This window comes from Phyllostomus hastatus, unplaced genomic scaffold, assembly GCF_019186645.2.
Source record: "Phyllostomus hastatus isolate PE091 unplaced genomic scaffold, TTU_PhHast_1.1 phas_contig_16, whole genome shotgun sequence".
Taxonomy (NCBI): Eukaryota; Metazoa; Chordata; class Mammalia; order Chiroptera; family Phyllostomidae; genus Phyllostomus; species Phyllostomus hastatus.
The window spans coordinates 9,805,636-9,824,292 of record NW_025333643.1 but is presented as its reverse complement, the minus strand read 5'-3'; the positions used below and the strand labels follow the sequence as shown (position 1 = coordinate 9,824,292).

General features: G+C 60.4%; 1 protein-coding gene across 3 annotated transcripts in view; it reads right to left on the bottom strand.

Annotated features, from left to right (window-relative positions):
• STAB1 (stabilin 1) overlaps nucleotides 1–18,657 on the bottom strand; it is a 26,793-nt gene extending 8,136 nt beyond the window's left edge. For 2 of the 3 annotated variants that reach the window (XM_045832051.1, XM_045832053.1), the window contains exons 1-38: nucleotides 18,501–18,657; nucleotides 14,362–14,495; nucleotides 13,903–14,018; nucleotides 13,542–13,627; nucleotides 13,393–13,462; nucleotides 12,923–13,018; nucleotides 12,326–12,436; nucleotides 11,874–12,070; nucleotides 11,514–11,644; nucleotides 11,209–11,336; nucleotides 10,853–10,941; nucleotides 10,511–10,651; nucleotides 10,261–10,404; nucleotides 10,016–10,078; nucleotides 9,626–9,739; nucleotides 9,476–9,529; nucleotides 9,151–9,231; nucleotides 8,558–8,716; nucleotides 8,092–8,157; nucleotides 7,766–7,861; nucleotides 7,464–7,550; nucleotides 6,820–6,931; nucleotides 6,340–6,526; nucleotides 6,145–6,238; nucleotides 5,866–6,024; nucleotides 4,478–4,573; nucleotides 3,712–3,807; nucleotides 3,545–3,592; nucleotides 3,278–3,408; nucleotides 2,998–3,109; nucleotides 2,482–2,559; nucleotides 2,296–2,394; nucleotides 2,075–2,173; nucleotides 1,819–1,950; nucleotides 1,477–1,605; nucleotides 1,232–1,288; nucleotides 749–832; nucleotides 69–264 (exon numbers count right to left, since the gene is read on the bottom strand). In XM_045832051.1, coding sequence (XP_045688007.1) covers nucleotides 69–264; nucleotides 749–832; nucleotides 1,232–1,288; nucleotides 1,477–1,605; nucleotides 1,819–1,950; nucleotides 2,075–2,173; nucleotides 2,296–2,394; nucleotides 2,482–2,559; nucleotides 2,998–3,109; nucleotides 3,278–3,408; nucleotides 3,545–3,592; nucleotides 3,712–3,807; nucleotides 4,478–4,573; nucleotides 5,866–6,024; nucleotides 6,145–6,238; nucleotides 6,340–6,526; nucleotides 6,820–6,931; nucleotides 7,464–7,550; nucleotides 7,766–7,861; nucleotides 8,092–8,157; nucleotides 8,558–8,716; nucleotides 9,151–9,231; nucleotides 9,476–9,529; nucleotides 9,626–9,739; nucleotides 10,016–10,078; nucleotides 10,261–10,404; nucleotides 10,511–10,651; nucleotides 10,853–10,941; nucleotides 11,209–11,336; nucleotides 11,514–11,644; nucleotides 11,874–12,070; nucleotides 12,326–12,436; nucleotides 12,923–13,018; nucleotides 13,393–13,462; nucleotides 13,542–13,627; nucleotides 13,903–14,018; nucleotides 14,362–14,495; nucleotides 18,501–18,581 — 4,153 coding nt within the window. In that variant the 5' untranslated portion in view covers nucleotides 18,582–18,657. The remainder of the gene's footprint in view (nucleotides 1–68; nucleotides 265–748; nucleotides 833–1,231; nucleotides 1,289–1,476; nucleotides 1,606–1,818; nucleotides 1,951–2,074; nucleotides 2,174–2,295; nucleotides 2,395–2,481; nucleotides 2,560–2,997; nucleotides 3,110–3,277; nucleotides 3,409–3,544; nucleotides 3,593–3,711; nucleotides 3,808–4,477; nucleotides 4,574–5,865; nucleotides 6,025–6,144; nucleotides 6,239–6,339; nucleotides 6,527–6,819; nucleotides 6,932–7,463; nucleotides 7,551–7,765; nucleotides 7,862–8,091; nucleotides 8,158–8,557; nucleotides 8,717–9,150; nucleotides 9,232–9,475; nucleotides 9,530–9,625; nucleotides 9,740–10,015; nucleotides 10,079–10,260; nucleotides 10,405–10,510; nucleotides 10,652–10,852; nucleotides 10,942–11,208; nucleotides 11,337–11,513; nucleotides 11,645–11,873; nucleotides 12,071–12,325; nucleotides 12,437–12,922; nucleotides 13,019–13,392; nucleotides 13,463–13,541; nucleotides 13,628–13,902; nucleotides 14,019–14,361; nucleotides 14,496–18,500) is intronic. The other variant, XM_045832052.1, reaches the window with a different exon arrangement.

The following is an 18,657-nucleotide window of genomic DNA, read 5'->3' as shown; positions in this document are numbered from 1 at the left end:
GTGGTGCCTCCATGACTGCCGTCTGCTGCCAGGACGCCCACCTTTCCTGGTCCCTCCCCAGTCCTCACCTCCAGTGCAGTTGGGCCCGTAGCGGCCCAGCTCACACATCTCACAGGCTGTTCCGTGGAAGCCCTCGTGGCAGCGGCACTCCCCACTACCCAGGAGCCCGTCCTGACACCGTCCGTGGCCCGAGCATGCCCTGCCCAGCTGCCCTGGGCACGGCTCACACAGTGTGCCGAAGAAGCCCGGGCAGCAGTCGGGCACCTGTGAGGAGGGGTTGCGAGGAGGGGCCCACACAGGCCGGGACAAGCAAAACGTTAGCAGTGGGCAGGATATCTTGAAACCACAAAGCCAAAGGATGAAGCAATTTGGACCCGGGGAAAAGGAGACCACCTTCTACAACACTCTCCACAGTAGGGGTGAAACTCAAGCAGGGAAGGGCTGTGCCAGATCCCACAGCGAGGGGCAGAGCTGGACCCTGCTGCTGCCCCTGGGGCTCAGTGGGTGTTGCCAGCTCTGGGCCTTTCTCCTTTTCCCGTCCCCCTCCCAGGGGGCATAGCCACAGGAACGAACACTGGTCCCTCTGACTTCTGACCTCCCTCCCTTCCTTCCCTTTTTTCTGGATTTACCCTAGTCCCAGCCCTGCCTCTGCCCTTGAAATCTAATCTGGGATCTGATCTCCCCGGGTCCCCCACTCCCATGGCCTTCATTCTGGTCAAAGATTGGGGCATAGAGGTTCAGGGCAAACCTGGATCTTCTTGGCACACGTGTAAGAACAGCCCCGGGAAAAGGAATAGCCAGAGCTGTAGAGGCAGCTCTTCTTGGGGGTGTCCTGGAGATGGGGACAGGCAGGAGGGCTTATCCAGGGGCTTGGGCAGGGCGGGGCAGGGCAGTGACTGGGGAGACAGACAGAAGGACTGCAGATCCCGTGGGTAAGACACGAGCAGGATAGCAGAAGGAGCAGGCTGGATGGAGACAGACCAATGAGGAGGGGCAGGCAGGACCCAGGCTTGGGCCACAGGGTTGCAGGCCTCCAAGTGCAAGTCTGAGTGAGGCCTGCTGTGGGCAGACCTGGGCCCAGGCCTGCTGGCATCTACCAGGGATGTCGAGAGGCCCCTGCCATTCCAGTTCCCCACACCTCAGTGGGCAGGGCCGGCCCAGAGGGCTGGACACGTTAGGAGCGGTGAGGGCAGGGGAAGCAGAGATGGAATTGTGCCAAGCCCAGCCTCACCTCCAGCTGGAAGCCCTGAGGGCAGCGGAATTTCCTGGTGCAGTTTACACATTTCTCCTGCGGAGGGTGGGGGTGGGGGTGGTGGGGGCAGAGTGTCAGGTGGTCCTGGGAAGGAGGCCCCCAAACCCATCTTCCTTCAGGGCAGGCTGACAGCTCCCCAATCCCTGACCAAGTGCCCATGCCACCAGTCCACACCTCCCAGCTCTGAACGGCCTGGCTGCCGTCCTCCGACCCCAGCATCTCACCCGCAGGGCCTCAGCGTGGCTATATAGGCAGCGGCTCGAGCCCACCGTCAGGACTCCAGACAGGCCAAGTAGTGTGCAGCCAGGCCCCTTTAGCACCCGGCCTTCCAGCGGCACATGGTTCACCTCAAGCTGGGAAGTAGGGCAGGAGGCTGAACCCAGCCCGGCCCACCCCACCCTCACCTCAGGGCTCCGCCACAGGGCTGGGGCTCTCTCCACAAATGGGAGCCTCCCAGGGGGCCATTTCCTGGAGCAGAGGTTGGAGTCTCCAGGTGGAGGAACTCCAAGGACAAGGGGCCTTCAAGAGTAGGGTGCCTGGGGGTGGGTCTCCTTGTCCCCACAAACCTGGCCACTATGGTTGTAGAAGACCAGCCAGTGAGTGGGGCCCAGGAGGGAGTTTCGGTGTCCCCCCCTCCACAGGACTTTCAAGGACAGCGCCTCCCCTAGGATCACATGGTGTCGCACTGTGTCTGCATCCTGAGGGGAAGGAGAAGCTCAGGGCACTCCAGGTCTACCCAGAGCCCTGAACAGTAGCATTCTACCCATTGTGGCCCTTTGCACTCCTCCCCCCACCCCCGCCGCCCCATCCCAGTGACCTCACCAGGGTGCTGCTGTTGCCCTGGGCCTCCAGAGAGTCATTTGTGGGCACAAAGATGGTATAGGCGGTGGCGGCCTCAATCTGGGACACCAGACCATGGTGCTAGGGACAGGGGGGTCGGGGTCAGGGTCAGGTATGGGCATAATCGCCCCCAGTCCTGATGCTGCCCCCTCTACTCTTGGGGAAGGATGCCCCTGACCATGGACCTCTCCTTGTGCCCTTACTTGCAGCAGATCCCGAAAGAGGTGGAAGGCAGGCACCAAGTCCAGCTGCTGCAACAGCCCATGCCTGCCTGGCGCATCCTTCCTTGGAGGCAGTAGGACCTGTCACAGAGCATGGGGCTGGTCAGTACGTCACTGCCTCTTGTTCTGCTTAGAAGGTTCCCTGAGCACACTCCCCTCCAGCTTTACCTGGCTGAGGATATGTAGGACGCCATTGGTGGCAAGAAGGTCAGTCACGTCCAAACTGGCGTTCTGCACCCAGACCCTCTGGAAGGCAGCAGGCAAAGCTCAGCCACAAGTGGACACAGGTAGACAATTAAAAGTGGGTGTGGCACCCACAGAGAGGCTGTTGGGCACACAGGCACCCACAGGCGGTCCCCAGCCTGGCCCAGACACCCTCAGACTCGGGACTAACCAGATGGGCACATGGGCCCTCAGCAGGGCCCATGAAGAGAAGGACGGTGTGTATGCAAGGACCAAGAGGGGCAAGCAGCTCCTAGTAGGGCAGTCACAACACTGGTCCAATGTCAGTGTCCAGCCCGGTGGCAAAACTGTCCCTGGCACATCCTCTGAGCCCAGTCCTGGGCAGGGCGAGGGAACCCCGATCTCACCCTCAGGGATCCCTGGTCCAGGAAGCCTGCAGTCACTCAAGTTCCCTCCCATGCTCTACATGGTCCACTCTGCTGCCCAGAGCTTGCCACATACCCCACTGATGTTGTGAATCTCCCAGCGTGTGGTGGGGCTCAGGGTGGCCACCTCCTGCCCGCCCAGCTGGGCCAGCTCCTCCTCAGAGAGGGCACCCTGGAGAAAATGGGCCCTGAGGGCACAGTTGGGGAGGTACCATGGAACTAGGTTAGTGTGACCTACAGAGACCCCTGGGAGGGGGCTCTGCCCCCAGGGACAGACACATGCCAGGTGGGAGCCTCTGGGGAGGGGCTAGGTCTCTCACAGAAGCCCCATCCTAGGGCCCCCCTGGGCTGCCCACCTGACCAGTTGTGGCAACATCCTTGGCTGCAGCCAGAAGGCCTGGTCCTCGGGGCTCATCCTGCGGACAGCAGACTCAGAGGGCACCAGGGCTGTGACTCGGCTGTCGGCAGGAAGTGTGATCCCGGCTATCTGTGCACACAGTGTGCAGAGGGACAGGTGGATGAAGGCAGCCATCATCTTGAGGTCATTTGCGCCCACCTCTAGCTCATGGAGATGTTCTGTGGCCCCCCTGTGTCCAGGGGGGCCTCCTGGATTTGAGTCCTACCTTGATCCACTGGTAGAAGGCAGAGAAGTGGGCATTTGCCTCCAACTCCTAAGGGGAAGGAAATAGCTGAGCTCATAGGCTTCGGGGACAAACCTGAGTCTCCCTTCCCTAGGCCCTTAGCACTGCCTCTTCCCACCTGAGGTTCCCAAGCACAGGGACCCACTCACCCGGAAGATGTCTCCATAGCAACTGAAGCCATCACCCCCATAGCCAGGGGGGCACGTGCAGACCCGTTGACCTCCCCCCACCGCCTGGCAGGTGGCCTGCAGTGGGGGTGGGGCAGAGAGACATGGCCCTCCATTTAGCACCCATATGGCAAGCTGCATGGCACCCATCCTCCATCTCTCTGTTCGACCTCATCACCCAGCCTCCTGCTGCCTGGCTTTCCAACCACCTGTCCCCACCATTTGTCTCCATCCATCCAGTCACCACTCACGTCACCCCTTTGGAGTGCCTGGCCCTACTCTCCAGGATCACAGTGCATTTGACACGGGTCACCCACCCCACCATGACAGATGGATCACGGAAGCCCGGGTCTGTGGGAGCACCCAGGAGGCCTTGTACCTTCAGGAGAGGTCTGAGCTGAGAATGGGAGGAGCTACCCAGGGCAAAGGTGTGGCTCAGAGAAGCCTTCCAGAATACACCAGTAGAGGTATGGTGGCGTTAGAACTGAGTGAGATCAGGGGACAGCAAGGAACTCAGAGTGACTTTGCAGAGGAGCGTGAATGGGGGCGGTGGGGGCCAGGGCAGAGAGAGGAGGCTGAGCAGGGGCTGGGCCTTAACATGAGTGAAAGCTCTATCCTGTGGGCAAGGGGCTACATAGTTTGGATTTGGGGTTTGGAAAGAAGTCGCTCCTGACCAGAGACTTGGACACCGGGGAGACACAGCTGAGGCCCACCCCAGAGAGTCTTCCCGGGCTCTGAGCCCCCTCACCAGGTCATGGCAGCCACCGTTGCCTGCCCGGCAGGGGTCGATGGGGCTGCACACATAGCCGTCCCCCGCAAATCCCAGCTTGCAGGTGCACCGGCTCTGGAAGGGTTGGGAGTGGAAGGCTTCATCTCACCAGGAGCACCCCTCACTTTCCTCCTCCACCCTCAGCTCTTGATGGGCGCTGTCCCCTGGGGAGGCCTGCTCAGACCCAGAGGAACTTCTCCCAGCCCCAGCTTCGGAGAGCTGGTTCCAGATGGGGAGACTGAGGCTCTGAGGGGCTCTTGGGGTGAGCCTGAGAGTGATGGCATCTGCAGAGATGCAACCAGGGAGTCTGTGCCCTTCTGCTCTCAGGCCTGGACCCTGCCAGGACTGCTGGCCGTCAGTGGTAAGTCAGCCAGTGTTTGCCAAGGGCAGCCCCAGGGATAGCAACTCAATCCCACTCCAACTCAGCAACCCTGCTCAGCAGCTCTGGTCCTCCCCCTACCTCCTTGAACTTGGACCCACTGCAGACGAGTGGCTGGTGAGATTCTCCAGATCTCAGTGCCCTTGTTTGCGAGTTGGGCGCATCTCAACCGGCTCATTCCATTCCTCAGAGGGACTTTAAAGCTCCCGGTGGGGTTTGGAGCTCTAGCCCTCATGCCCATCTGAGCTCTCACTGCTAAGGCCCCAGGGGCTGGGGGCTCAGGCCAATGTGGGGTGGGAGGCCTGGGAGCCCCAGGGATCACTGCACAGGCCTGGGCCATGAAGGGGCTGATCCTGAAGCAGTGTGGCCTGGCCTCCCAATTGGCATATTATATATTCTTAAATGCTAGCCAATCCTCAGGGCTGAACATCTTAACATGGAAGTCTCCAGGTTCTGAGACCCTGAGACTAGCCTGAGACTGCAGAGTTCTAGAGCTGGAGTCTGGGAGTCTAAAGAGTTTGGAATGTCACTGCCCTTGAGCAGGGGTCTCTTCCTGCTTTGCCCAGCAGCAAATCCCTAGCATGGAACAGTTGCCTGGTAACATGTGGGAAACCAATGAGTGAGTGAATGAACCAAGTGTCCGCAGACGATGGCCCCAGTGCCCAGTTAAAGCATGGAACACATTGATTTGGTTATAAGAGTCCTTTATCCTGAGAGATGGGGACCCCAGCCTTCTGATTTGAAAAAAGTGCTGCCTAGACGGGCCCTGGAGAGCGCTCTCCAGGAAAGCTCCTGGGGCCTTCGCATGGCTTCCAGCACATGCCTGATGCTTCCAGATTGTAGGGCTCAGCATTGCAGAACTGGATTCTCCTTGGTGTCTGAGGTTTCAGACCCTGAGCTTGAATTCTTGGAGTGGACATTCCTGGAGTCCAGAGTACCCCAGAATGGATGTTCCCCACCCACTGTCCCCAGGCCTGCTGCACCTCACCTGCCCGGGCCCCACGTAGCTGCAGAGGGCGTCAGCGTGGCAGCCGCCTCGCACGTCCAGCTCACACTCATCGATGGCTACGCAGACACGGCCGTCTCCACTCCAGCCCTTGTGGCATGTGCAGTTGTGGGTGCCCAGGGCCCCAGGTACACACTCGGCCTATGGGAGCCACAGATCAATGAGTTGGGGCTGCAGGGCAGCAGGCAGAGAGCAGAGGCCAAAGGAGTCCCACCTCCCACCCCTGAGTCAGAACTTCAGGGAAGAGACAATGAGACTGACATTCTCTGAGCAGCCGCCACGGTCTGGGTTGGAGCAGGGGTTGCTGGCTGTGCAGGAGAAGCCATCGCCCTCAAAGCCATCGAGACAGACACACCTGGGGGTCGATGAAGGGGGGGCCTCCAGTGAACCTCTGGACAAGGCCAGAGGCTGAGCGGTGAGGTCACGGACAGGCAGAGAGGAAGCTCGAGCCCTCACCTGGTGATGCCCCCCTGGCTCACACAGCGGGCCTGCGGGTGGCAGTTCTGGGCCTGCTCCGTGAGCCCACAGCTCCCCGTGGACTCGTTGCAGAAGCGGCCGCTGAAGCCTGGGGCACACGTGCCGCTCTGGCACACCCCACCACTGCCTGGACGATTGTCACATAGACCGTGGACACAGCCGCAGTCTGTAGGGAGGAGGAGGGAGCAGGGAGACTCAGGCAGGGGCAGAGCTGGCTGGGAGCCAGGATGCAGCTGGGCAGTGCTGGGCATGGGGCAGCCAGCAACAGTTTGGTTAAACCACAATTCTCTTTCCAGAATGGGTGAAGGAGACATCTATTTCTGTTCCCAAATCCTCATCCACTCCTGGGGTTTAACCTTTCCTCCTGGGGCTCTGTTCCCCTTCCTCAGAGTCCCCAGCCCCCTTTCCAAGCAGAACCTTTTTCCTCCCTGGTCAGCAGCCTGGGCCAAGACCACCCACCTTCCTGGCACTTGTCTCCGTGCTTGTTTGGGTTGGAGCAGATGTGGCAGGCGATGCCCTTGTAGCCTGGGAAGCAGAGGCAGGCCCCATTGCCCAGGACCCCGTCGCTGCACTGGCGATGACGGGCAGGAAGCAGGGTCAGTCATGGGGCAGGGACTCTCCCCACCCCTTCCCCCAACACCCTGCTTGGGGATGGGCTGACTGAGCTCCTGCTCCCACTGCCTGAAAGACCTCACCCTGGATCTTCCGAATCACCGATGCTGTCAAACCTAGCCCCTTAAAGGGCACCCAGCCCTGGAGGCTTCATGGGTGACTTCTGCTCAACCTAGAAACCTAGAAACACACAACCCCCCCCCCCCACCGCCCCCGCCTTCCTTAGCCAGGCCCGAAAGTACCCTTGATGTTAGAGTGGCAAAAGCTGACCACAAAAGAAAACTATTCACAAGTAGTCCTTATGAAAGTAGATATAAAAACCTATCTAATTAAGTATTTCTAACTAAAAGAGCAAAAATAATATGACCCCACTTCCACTGCCTGGATATGAGAAACCTGAGGCCAGACAGAGGCAGGCCTGGCTCAGACACAACCAGTCACTGGCCAGCTTCGGAGAAGTCCATCTCGCCCCGGGGCAGGAGGGGACTCACGTTGCCTTTGCCATAGCAGGGGTTGGAAAAGCCCCCAGGACACTGCGCGCAGTCCGGCCCAAAGAACCCTTTGCAGCAGTCACGTTTCTGCAAGAGACAGAGTGTGTCTGCAGGTCCACCTGGCGCCATGCCCCTTCTCAGGGGCAAGGGTTGCGGGGAGGCCCCTGGGGGATGCCTTTCCCACCACTAGGACATGGCACTGCTCTCTGGGACAGGCAGTCCGTTCAGCCCCAGCCTGGGGGCCCAAAGGAGAAGCAGGTGCCCAGGTCACTGGGGACAGAGAGGCCCGCGCCCAGCCTCACCAGGAAGGTCTGGTTGCAGTAGTGAGCGCAGCCCTTCTTCAGGACGTTGAGCCCCGTAGGGTCATGGGTGTAGACACACTCCTCAGGAGAGACGTCCTGGGGTGGGCCGTGCCAAGCTGGTCAGCAGGTGTGGGTCCTGGGCTGACCCCCTTTGCCAGGCAGCCTTGGTCAAGGGTCCTCCGCCCCCTGGGTCCAGCACTCCCATCCTCAGTGGGACTCAGGGGTGCTGAACCTCCAAGTCCAGCCTCGCGTCCCAGCGCCACTGTCCCACCCTGATCCCGGGCAGTCAGGGGTCAACACCGAGGGCTGGGCCCAGGGACACTCACCAGCTTCACACTATTAGGGGGGCACATGCCGGTGGCGTTCAGGGCTTGGCAGTCCGCACAGGAGCCCTGGGCAGGGCACGGGGGTGGGGAGAATGGTCAGTACCAGTTTATTTATGCAGCGAGCCCTAAGAAAGTGGCGTGGAACCAAGAGCAAGCTGGGGTCTGAGAAAGCGTGAACCACAGGAGGGTCGGGAGATGGCGGCGGGCAGAGGGAAGAGTGGGAACAAAGGCCCCATGGTGGGAAGGAGCTTGGTGTGCGAGTGTGAGAGTCCCAGGCCTGGGCAGGGAGACTGCGAGAGAGCGGAAGATGCAAGAATGTCTGGCAGGGAGATCAGCAGGCAAAGGATGTTGGCGGGTCCAGGCAGGTCCGTGGGGTCTGTGCCCGAGCTGCCCGCAGCCCAGCCCCGCCCCGGAAGATGACTCCTACACGGGGTCCGGGAGGCCCGGTTGTGTGGCGTGTGCTCACCACCACGATCTGGTGCTGCTCCTGGCTACAGTGCTTGGGCAGGATGGGCAGGATGGTGGGGGGCAGCAGGATGCCCTCCAACATGTGGATCACGCCATTGGCAGCCAGCACATCCACTCTGCGCAGCGGGACCCCCTCAGGTCCCAGCAGGATGCGCCCCTGTGGCAGAGCCCAGTGTGCAAGCCATGCAGCCTGGCAGGCTCATGCCGGCCCTGCCGCTCCTCCTCTGCAGCCGGGAGGCTACACGAAGGGCAAGCCTGCCCTGGTCTTTCCCCCTCATCTCATCTCCTCGTCTCCTCGGTGGCGCTTCCTGCTCTGGCAGCACTGCTGCAGCCTCCTGCCCTGACCCACATGGTTCCCGGCATGGACCACTCCCGCCCTTGTGCTCCCCCTCCTCCTCCCTGGGGCCCTCCCAGCCTTTCAGCCTCAGGGAGAAGGATTTGATCTGTTCCCCTTCCCACACGACCCTGCCCTCCCAGGGCCTCCTTGCCACAGGGCTTGGAGCTTGAAGGCAGGTCTGAAAGAGGCAGAATGCCTGGACTTTTTCCTGCCCCTCCATAGGCCCATCCATTCCGGATGTGTTTGTATCTCACCTCCTCGGAGATGTTCACAGCCAAGACCTGGTTTGCCGTGGTCACAACCCGACCCTTGGAGATGAGTTTCTCAATGGTCAGCTGGGACAGAGAGGGGGTTGGCCTTAGGCTGGGCACTAGCCACATACCTCGGGGTACACACCGTCCTGTTCAAGTGATCCACAGCTACCGCCCAGGTCCCCAGGCTGTCTCCTCTGTGCTGTAACAGTCCAGATGGGCGAGGAGAGGGGAAGGGGCCCCTGCGAAGGCCGGTACCCACAGACAAACCCCTCAACAGCCCAGCATCGTGTGCGAGCGGGCTCACTCTGGAAGGAAGGCCTCTCACCTGGCCATGGCTGTAGATGTGGTGCCTCACTAGCTCTTGCAGTTTGGACAGACCCTGGCAGGGGGAAAAGAGCTTGGCTGCTGGAAGCCTGGTAGAGGAGGTGGAAGCCCTGGGCCCCCATGTCCCCAGCCCCTCTGTCTGCCCACGTACTGCTGTGAAGAGGTAGATCAGGCGGCCGTCGCGCAAGCGGTCCACAGCCTCGTTGCTCGGGGCGAAGACTGTGAAGGGCCCGGGCCCGTCCAGGACGGAGGGAAGCCCGCAGTTCTGTGGTGGTGGAAGGGGAGCCCAAGGTAGGCTCTGTGGCCAGCCCCTACCTGTAAGCACTACCTGGGCCCTGCTGCCCCCAGCCTGCAGGGAACCCCCACCAGGAATAGATAATAGACATCAACGGTGAACCTCAGGATGGTGATGGGCAAGTTCTGGGATGGGGGCATAAGCCTGTGCTACTCCAAACCTCAGATCATTGAGGGGCAGATTCTGGTTAATGGGGGGTCCTGGCCCAAAAGATCAGATAGGCTGGGACCTTTCCCCCAGACTCACCTCTAGGATGGTTTCAAACCGGCTGAAGGCCTCCATGGAGGCAAGGATCTGGCCAATAGTTTTCTGTAAAATGGGGCAAGCATTAAGGCACAGAGAAGAGTCAGAGATGAAGCTGCTTCAGCTCCAGAGGGGAAAAGCTGTGCTCCAGCCCTGCCCAGAGCTACCCTTGCCACCACTCTAAAGCCCGTGGGGGTAAGAGGTCACCCAGTGGCACAGGGTGGAGGGAGAGGAGGACACAGTCTTACCTTGGGGTCACTAGGTAGCTCCGATGAGGGCTGCCACCGCAGGGCAGTCACCACGTGGAAGACACCGTTTGCTGCCGGGTAGTTGGCCTTTTGGATGGTGAATATTTGCTGGGGAAGATCTTTGTATTTGTAGGTGTATTTCTGCTGAGAAATGAGACCTCTGGCTCAGATTCCTCATGCCAGCCCCCTATCCTGGAGCTGAGTCCCCTGTGACTCCTTCGGCCTCCAGGGTGAAGTTCCCCCTTTGTACCATGAAACGGTTGAAAGTGACTGTGATCTCCTGCCCAGCCAGCGTCCACCACTTGCGTGTTTGCTGCAGGCCTGCCAAATCCTCCAGGAGGTGCTGCCCTGCGATGATGTGCTGTCTGCAGAGCTGCTGGGCGAGGGATGCCTGTGGGCACAAGGAGACTGGGGTGCCAGGAGCCCTGGGCAAGTGGCCCTCTTCATGCCACCCTGCCTGAGCAACAGAGGGGACAAGATGCTCCCAAGCCTTAGTCGTCCGGAATGTACACTTCAGTCCCTGAATCCTGGGGCAGGGTCCAGGAAGGAGGCAAAGGCTGCAGCCAGCTCCTCAGTGGGGCTGGGGGCTCACATTCATGGTCCAGGAGGTCCTGGAGGAGAAGGACGGCACCAGCACAGTGAACGGTCCCGACGTGGTAAGGATCTCCCGGCAGCCCTGGTCTGGGGGAACAGGAGAGGGTACATCAGAATGGACCTGGGGAGACCCTAAGGTGTCAGTCTTTGGGTTTGGAGAGTTGTGCCAGGGAACACTGGGTCTACGGTAGATGTGGGCCTCAGGGTCTGGGGGCTAGCTCCCACCTCCACCATGCATTCCATCTCAGCCCACTCTGCTTGCATAACACCTGGGCAGAGAAACAAGGTATCTCTGCAGAGTCCACCCCTCCCTCCCTGGTGGCCGTGTTGGGATGGAGGGGTAAGGTCACACACCCAGCATGGCGAGGGCGACTCTCAGTCCCAGGAGCACTGCCCTTATCGGGGTGGCCTTCTGTATCTCATGGAGCAGGTGTCCGTAGCAGGCACGCCCATCCCCCACCTGGCCCTCCTTGCACATACAGCTGGGGGACAGGGAGAACTGGTTAGGGCAGGTGGTGTGGGCCAGTCTCCCCTCCTGGCCCACACCACCTGCCCCCCATGGCCTTGAGCTGAAGGTGCACACTTGTGCACACCTGCCCCCGCCTGGCCCACCCTCTCTGCTCTGCCCCTGGTGCCCACTCTGAGACCCATGTGCCCACCTGGTCTTCCCGTCGGGGGTCACCTGGCAGGTGGCTGAGCGGTCACAGGAGAAGGGGAAACAGTAGGGGGTGCAGCCTTCAGAGGCATTGCCGTTGATGCTGACCATGCCCGGCTTACACGTGCAGGAGGCCTGGGCAGGGCCGGGAGGGTGACATTGTGTCAGTGAGGACTGCTGGGGTCTGCCACAGCTGCAGAGCCCTGCTTGACCCCCACCACTGCCCTCAAGGACAGGGTGTCACTCTCTTCCCATTTTACAAATGGGGCAGGTGAAGATCCCGAAGGCCCTTGATTTGCCCGGGGACCCAAGCCAGTGTGGGTAGGTGGAGGGAGGGGCAGCCCTAGTGCAGGCCCTGGCTCACCTTGCCTGGCCCCTGGTACAGACATACGGTGGAGTTGCTGGGGCAGCCACCATTGCTGGCATTGCATGGGTCCTGGGGCAGACACACCGTCCCGTCACCATGGTAGTTCTTGGGGCAGCGGCACTGCGCCTTCCCCATGGGGCTCACTGAGCACTGGGCCAGTGGGGAGCAGGGTGATGGCTGGCAGGGGTCAGGGGCTGGCAGAGCAGAGAGAGAGAGAGCCAAAGTGAGCTTGGCTCCTGAGAGTCTGTCTCCTCCCCAGCTTCCATCAGGATGGCCCAAAGGCAGGTGAGCAGGTTGATGTAGACCTTGGGGATGACCCCCTTCACCTCCCTCAGAACATTTCTTTCTCCCCCTGAATGGCCAGACTGAACTTGCCAGTTTAAAAGGATACCATCCCAGTGCCTGCTCACCTTGAGCTAGGGTTCCCCTCCTCTAGGTCACACACTTACCTTGGCATGTGCTGCCCTGCTGAGTGTAGTGAGGCAGGCATCTGCAGGTGGGGTCTTCTGCAGAGCACTGGGAGTTGTGAGGACAGTGCAGGACCTGGCACTCGGGCAGCTCTGAGTGGAGAGGGGAGAGCATTGCAGTGGCCGTAGCCGCAGGTCTGAAAGGGACTCAGGAGCACAGATGCTCTGCCCAATTTGCTATGTGTTTCCGGCCAGGGCCTGGCCTTTGCTGGGCCTCTGGGCAGTAGAGTCTCAGATGTGACCTCCCCTTATCCATGACCAGCTGGGTGCTTCTCCTTCTAAACAGAAGGAAGTCAGGCCCTGGCAGGTGTGGCTCAGTGGACTGAGTGCCGGCTTGCGAACTGAAAAGTCACTGGATTGATCCCTGGTCAGGGCACATGCCCAGGTTGCGGGCCAGATTCCCAGTTGGGGACATGAGAGAGGCAACAGATCTGTCTCTCGCACGGGGATGTTTCTCTCCCTCTCTCTCTCCCTCCCTTCTCCTCTCTCTAAAAACAAATAATAAAATCTTTAAGAAAGAAAGAAACAGATGGCGGGCAGAGGTCCTGCTGAACCTGCTGCCCCAGCTGCCCCGCTCACCTTGGTCACAGTGAGGTCCGGTGTACCCAGCAAAGCACTGGCAGCTTCCATCCCCGAGCGGCCCGTGTCTGCACACACCATGCACACAACTGCACACTGGGAAGGACACACAGGGACAGGTGGGACAGTAGCTTCCCCCAGGAACACATGGGGGCGAGTCCCTGCCCTCTACATTTCCAGAACTCAGCTCCAGCAGGCACAGCCTCAAGAGTGCTGAGCACGGTGCAGGACGACAGGGGTGCTGGGAGCCTGGGGAAGCCCCTGGCCTAGGCGGGGTGCAGCGGGGGCTGAAAGATCCCCGTGAAGCCTCCTAGAACAGCGAGTGCAAGGGCTGGAGGTGTGATGAACCAAAGTTTGTGTCTCTAGAGGAGAAATGAAAGGCCGAGTGGCTCTGGGTGAGCCTGGTGGGGGCTGGCTGCAAGCACTGCAGGGGGACACTGGCCCTGTCCTCCTGCCCTGCCAGTGCTCACCTGACTGACAGTCAGGCCCGAACCGACTGGGATCTTGGCACTCCTGGCAGGCTGAGCCACTGAAGTTTTCCTGGTGGAGGGATACACCCAGTCAGTATGGCCCCTCCACTGTCCCCCTCCCTCCCCTCCCCAGCCTGCCCAGCTCTTACCTGGCACACGCATGTCCCGTTCCTGTCTATGCCGTCCAAGCACATCCCATGGCCATTGCACGGGGTCTCTGCCCCTCCAGGGCACTCTGTGGACCCCCCAGAACTCAGCTGTGGTCTAAGTACTCTCGATTCATCCCTGACCCAGCAGCCCCAGGCAGCCCCAGGCAGCCCCAGATGCAGCCCCAGGCAGCCCCAGATGCAGCCCCTCCCCAGGGCAGCCAGAGCCAGGCGGCCAGCTGTGCTGGCTCTCAGTCAGTGCTTGCTAAGTGAAGAGGGTGAAGGGGAATCCCGGCAGGTGCTGCAGATGGGGAGCCCGGGGCTGCGGTGTGAGGAGCTCAGCAGGGACTCCCTCCCCGCCTACCATAGCACTGGGACCCCCAGTAGCCAGGGCAGCAAGCCTTCTCCACCACGTCCTTCCAGCACTCGACGCTGCAGCCCCTCATGGACACCAGAGAGTCACCTAGCTGCACCTCGTAGCTGGGGATCAAGGGTGGGAAGGGCGATGGGCAGGGTGACGGGCAGGGCTCCCACTCTGCAGCCCCCACCCCAGCCCCCTGACGCAGGGTTCCAGGGGCCTTACTCCACCTCCCCTCTATGTGCCAGGCCCAGAGCCGAGCACAGGGCCTGGCCATCGCAGCCGTTCAGTAAACTTCAGCGGCCCCTACCCGCCCTCTGCCTGCTCCGCTTGCTGGAGGAGCCAACGGATGTGTGGAGAGGTGAGACCCTGCCCTCCTTGCCAGGCCAGCCAGGCTCTTCCTGGTCGCCTGACACCCCAGGGGATGCTCCTGGAATGGGCAAAGGTGAGGGTGGGGGTCCGCACCGGCAGTCCTCTATCTTCTCCGGGAACTCACGGAGCCAGCCCGAGGGACACACCCGCTTCTTGATGGCAGGGCACATGGTGCAGGGTGTGTGAGTGACAAACTTGGTTTTCACATCACAGCGTCTGGATCGCACCTGGGCCACGGACGGGGTTTGGCGTGAGGGGCCTGGGCCCTGCACCAGTCCCGCCTCTGTCCTGATCGCGGCAGGGCCTCTTATCCCTCTCAGGCTTTGGGCCCTGCCCGTCAGTGGGGACGTGATGAGGACAGGAAGGCCCCCGACATGGGGGAGACCTGTCTGTCCTCAACTGTGACTGCCATGGCACGCACCTGTGTCCACAGCCACACACCTCCGCCCAGGGCCCCACAGGCATGCCCGGAAGTCTCAGAGCCTATGCTTTCCGACACCAAGAGAATCTAGCCATTTGGTTCCACGTCAGCCCATTCATATGAGGAAACTGAACTCCCAGTGGGCGGCCCTTGCTCTGAGCTACCTGGCGACAGTGTGTGAGCCCAGACTCTCCACCTAGTGCTCATTTGCGTCTTTCATTTAAAAATAAACAGTAAGCGATGTGGCTGACACTGGGAAGGGCGCATACCCGTCCCCACTCCGCTGAGCATATCTGCACTCTGCTGCCAAATGACCCCCTCTGCAAGCCCATGGGACCATGGAGCCTGCCCCAGACCTGAGAGGCGGCCCATGCGGTCAGGAGCATGTGAGGGTCTCTGCATGCGTTTGGGCCAAGCAGCCCTGTTCCTGGAGACCTGACCCCAGGCCTGGCGCACTGCCCCACTGGTCGGGACCCAGGGGTCCACTGCCCATCATTGGCAGTGCTAGCCGCTCGGGAGCTAAGAGGATGGGGCAATGCTCCTGGCAGAGAGGTCAGGAGAGGCAAAAGGTGGGAAGGGGGAAGGAGCAAACAACCACATGTGATGAGACAGAGCAGCCAAGGAGAGGCTGGAGAAGGGCTTCTGGCCAGGCCATGGGGTGAGATAGAGTCGGGGCAGCCCCGTGAGACTCAGTTTGTGTTTTAAATGGGCTCTCTGGCGGCTGCTGCAGAACAGAGATTGGGGTGAAGGAAGAGGTTGTCACCTGAGGGTGCCAAGAAAGCCCTATGGTCCCATTCACTGGCCTGCCATAGCTCCTACAAGTCCACCCTCGGTGAGGCTACTTCTACAGCAGCAAAGTCTCAATAACTTACAGCACTGTACCTTGGACAGACGGAAGCAAAACCCTTGGCTGTGGGTCCAGGGAAGGGCCATGGGAAGAAGGTGCATTTCATGGAGGAGAGGTTTTGGTGGGCACTTGGGGCATGGCCTGGAGAGCTAAGATGTCATCTAAAAAATGCTGACCGTACTGGTCCAAAGGGAGGGAGCCCAGGACACCTCTCTCCTAGAACCCAATAGATGTGTGGCCTCTCACAGCAGGAGAAGGGGAGAAACAGTCTCTCAGCTGCTGTGATTTGGCCTTTTCCGCTCATGCCTCTGCGGTCTGCAGAGGGAAGTTGCTGTGAGCGGCCTCAGGCCAAGCTGTGGGCTAGGAGTGTGGTCTCATTCTTCACCCGAGGCTCCGTCTTTGCTGAGCCAGGGAGCAGCTAGGAAGTTGGGTAACTCCAGGGTCAGGCAGCTGCTGGCTCAAGGCAGAGGCTCAGTGGGTGGTGGGCTTCCCTGAGGGCCACCTGGCCAGCTAGCTGGGCACAGCTGCCAGCATGGTCACCACTGACCCAGGGACCAGCTCTTAGAGGAATGTTGGTCAGCCCTGGAGAGGGGCTCAGGGGCCATGAGAATGCATTCTTGTTGCTGTTTTGATAGAGTGGTGGGTAAATTCTGGGCACAGGAGGGGGCCAGAGCCTTGTGTCCCATGGTGGACACTCATTCATGGGGCATCTCTTTTGTAAATGTGTGTGAAGTGGTGATGGTTGGATAAGCCAGCAGGCAGTTCTGGGGCCACCCCACAGAACTCGGGCTCCCTCTGTGAGGCAGCCGTGCTCCCAGTCTCACTGCTGGGCCCACTGGGCAGGGTGCGGCTGGACCATGTCCAAGTGCTGAATCAGATTCCCTTTTTCTTGGGGGCACCTCGAGATCTGCCTGAGCCAGGCGGGTGCTGACCCCTTCCTGCCCAAATCCAGAACTGATTTTGCACTGTCTGCTTCCCACAGAGATGCTGCTGAGGAAGTTGAGGAGACATGAGGTGTTGGATCTGTTGTGAGAAGGTGGAAGGAATTCCCCCAAGCTGGGGTTCAGGGCCCAGAACCTGAACTCCCTCGGAGGAAGGGACCCTCCAACTCGCTTCCCTGCCCTAGATCAATGCCCCTCTGCCTTCAGGCCCCCGCCAGAGACCATGGCTCTGTCAGCACAAGCACACTCCTAGCACAGAGGAGGTGCTTGGTAAGACTGTTGAATGGATGGGTGCTAAGACTCTCCTCTTCCAGGAAGCCTTCCATGCCTTTAGCACCTGAACTTACCTGTGTTTCAGTCCTGCACCTGCCCCACACTGGCCGTGTGAATCAGAAGTTATCCCTTTTCCTCAGAGCCTCAGTTTCCTAACATTTACTGTGGGCCTCACACAACATGGGGTGCTGCGAGGGCCGAGTGACCGAGGGTGTGCGAGGAGACCAGCAGTAGGGTGTCCCTGTCAACAAGAATCCCTGGGCCCCTCTCCCCGGGCCCAGGCTGGCTGAGCCCCAGCCCCAGAATGCAGGCTTAGAGGTGGTCAGAACCATGGGTCTCTGACAAGGGAAACATCACTCCCAAAGCCCCTCCCTGACCCCTGTTTCCAGAACACGAGGCGGGAGCAAGTCTTTGAAATTCCCTTGCATCATACACACAGGCAAACAAGCAGGGAGGGAGCGGGAACCTGCCTGCAGGATCAGCTTGTAGCCCTCGGCTAACAGTATCCCCGTCACTGTCACCTTTTCCAACACAGATCTGCCTATCCCCAACCCTGCCCTGGCCCTGAACATGGCGAGGTCCCTTTCCTTCCTTTTGGTCTCCAAGAGGTCTCCAAGGGACCACAAGGAATATAAGAGAAAAAGACCGACAGCAGCAGGGTACCCAGGGCCTGTCCTGGTTTTGCTTGGCAGTGGAATCCCAAGGCAAACCCTTTCCCTCTTGGACCTATCTGCCTGTTAGTGATATGAAGCAGCAGCAGCTACCCCAAGAATCAGGTGAACTTGGCCTCACAGGCGAGGGCCCCTCACCTGGAGACAGGCCCGAGCTAGTGACTCGATCTCCATACTTAGGGTGGAAGGCTCTTGCAGACACTACAGCTGGGACATTGTCCCTACTGTGGGGCCTGCAGAGGGGCAGCCTGGAGGGGGCTCGCATGGACCTGAAGGCCCCCACACCAGGACCCTTCTGCTGCTCACACACAGCTGGACAGAGTCGCAGGTGGTGACTGGAGCACAGCTCTGGAGCTGGACTGACCTGTTCTCGCCATCCCGGGCCTTGTCCTCAGGTGGAGAACCACAGGACCCACTGCCCAGGGGCTGAGGGCTGGAGGGGGCTCATACTGGGTGTGCCAGGGCTGTGGGCTCAATAAATGGCAGTTCTTAGGGGTAAGGGTGTTATCATTGGCTGCCGTTTACCCAGGGAAATTGGGGTCAGTAGATTCATTCTGCTGCTGGGCACTCTTGGGGCTGGGCACAGGCACACACACCCCAGCACGTACATGCCTGTGCCACGGGAGTCCCAGTGTGTCAGCCCTTCAAGGGTTGGAGGTGATCACACCTCTAATCCCCGGGCCAGGACCACATAGAAATCGGGCCTCAGTCTGGGCTGGGAAGGCAGCAGATGGGCCTGGCTCAGTGCCACTCACTCTCGGGCTGGGGAGGGCTGCTCATACCACATCAAACCACACCACACCACACCACACCACACCACACGGCACCTCACAGCCGGCTGGCCGGGTACAGTTAGAAGAGGGCAGACTGCCACCCCTGCCACCCCAAGCAGCCACACACAGACCTCAGCCTAGGGAGACGGACACAACAGCCAGATCCTCCGGACTGCTCAGGAAGGGTTAGACGTACCATGTGTCCCCAGAGCTGTGCCCTATCTATGTACACTCCCTCCCTGCTCCCATCGCTGGCCAGCAGGACCTGAACACTTGGATAACCCCTTGCGACTGGCTCACACTCACCTTCTGCCCCCCAACGGTGCTGGAGCCTGCTAAGCAGAAGGCCAGGAGGCAGAGCAGGAGGAGGCCTGGGGACCCTGCCATGACTAGCAGCGGCCGGCGGGCGCACTGTCCAGCACTGAGCTGGGGCAGCCTGCTTGGGGAATGAGCTCTGAGAGGC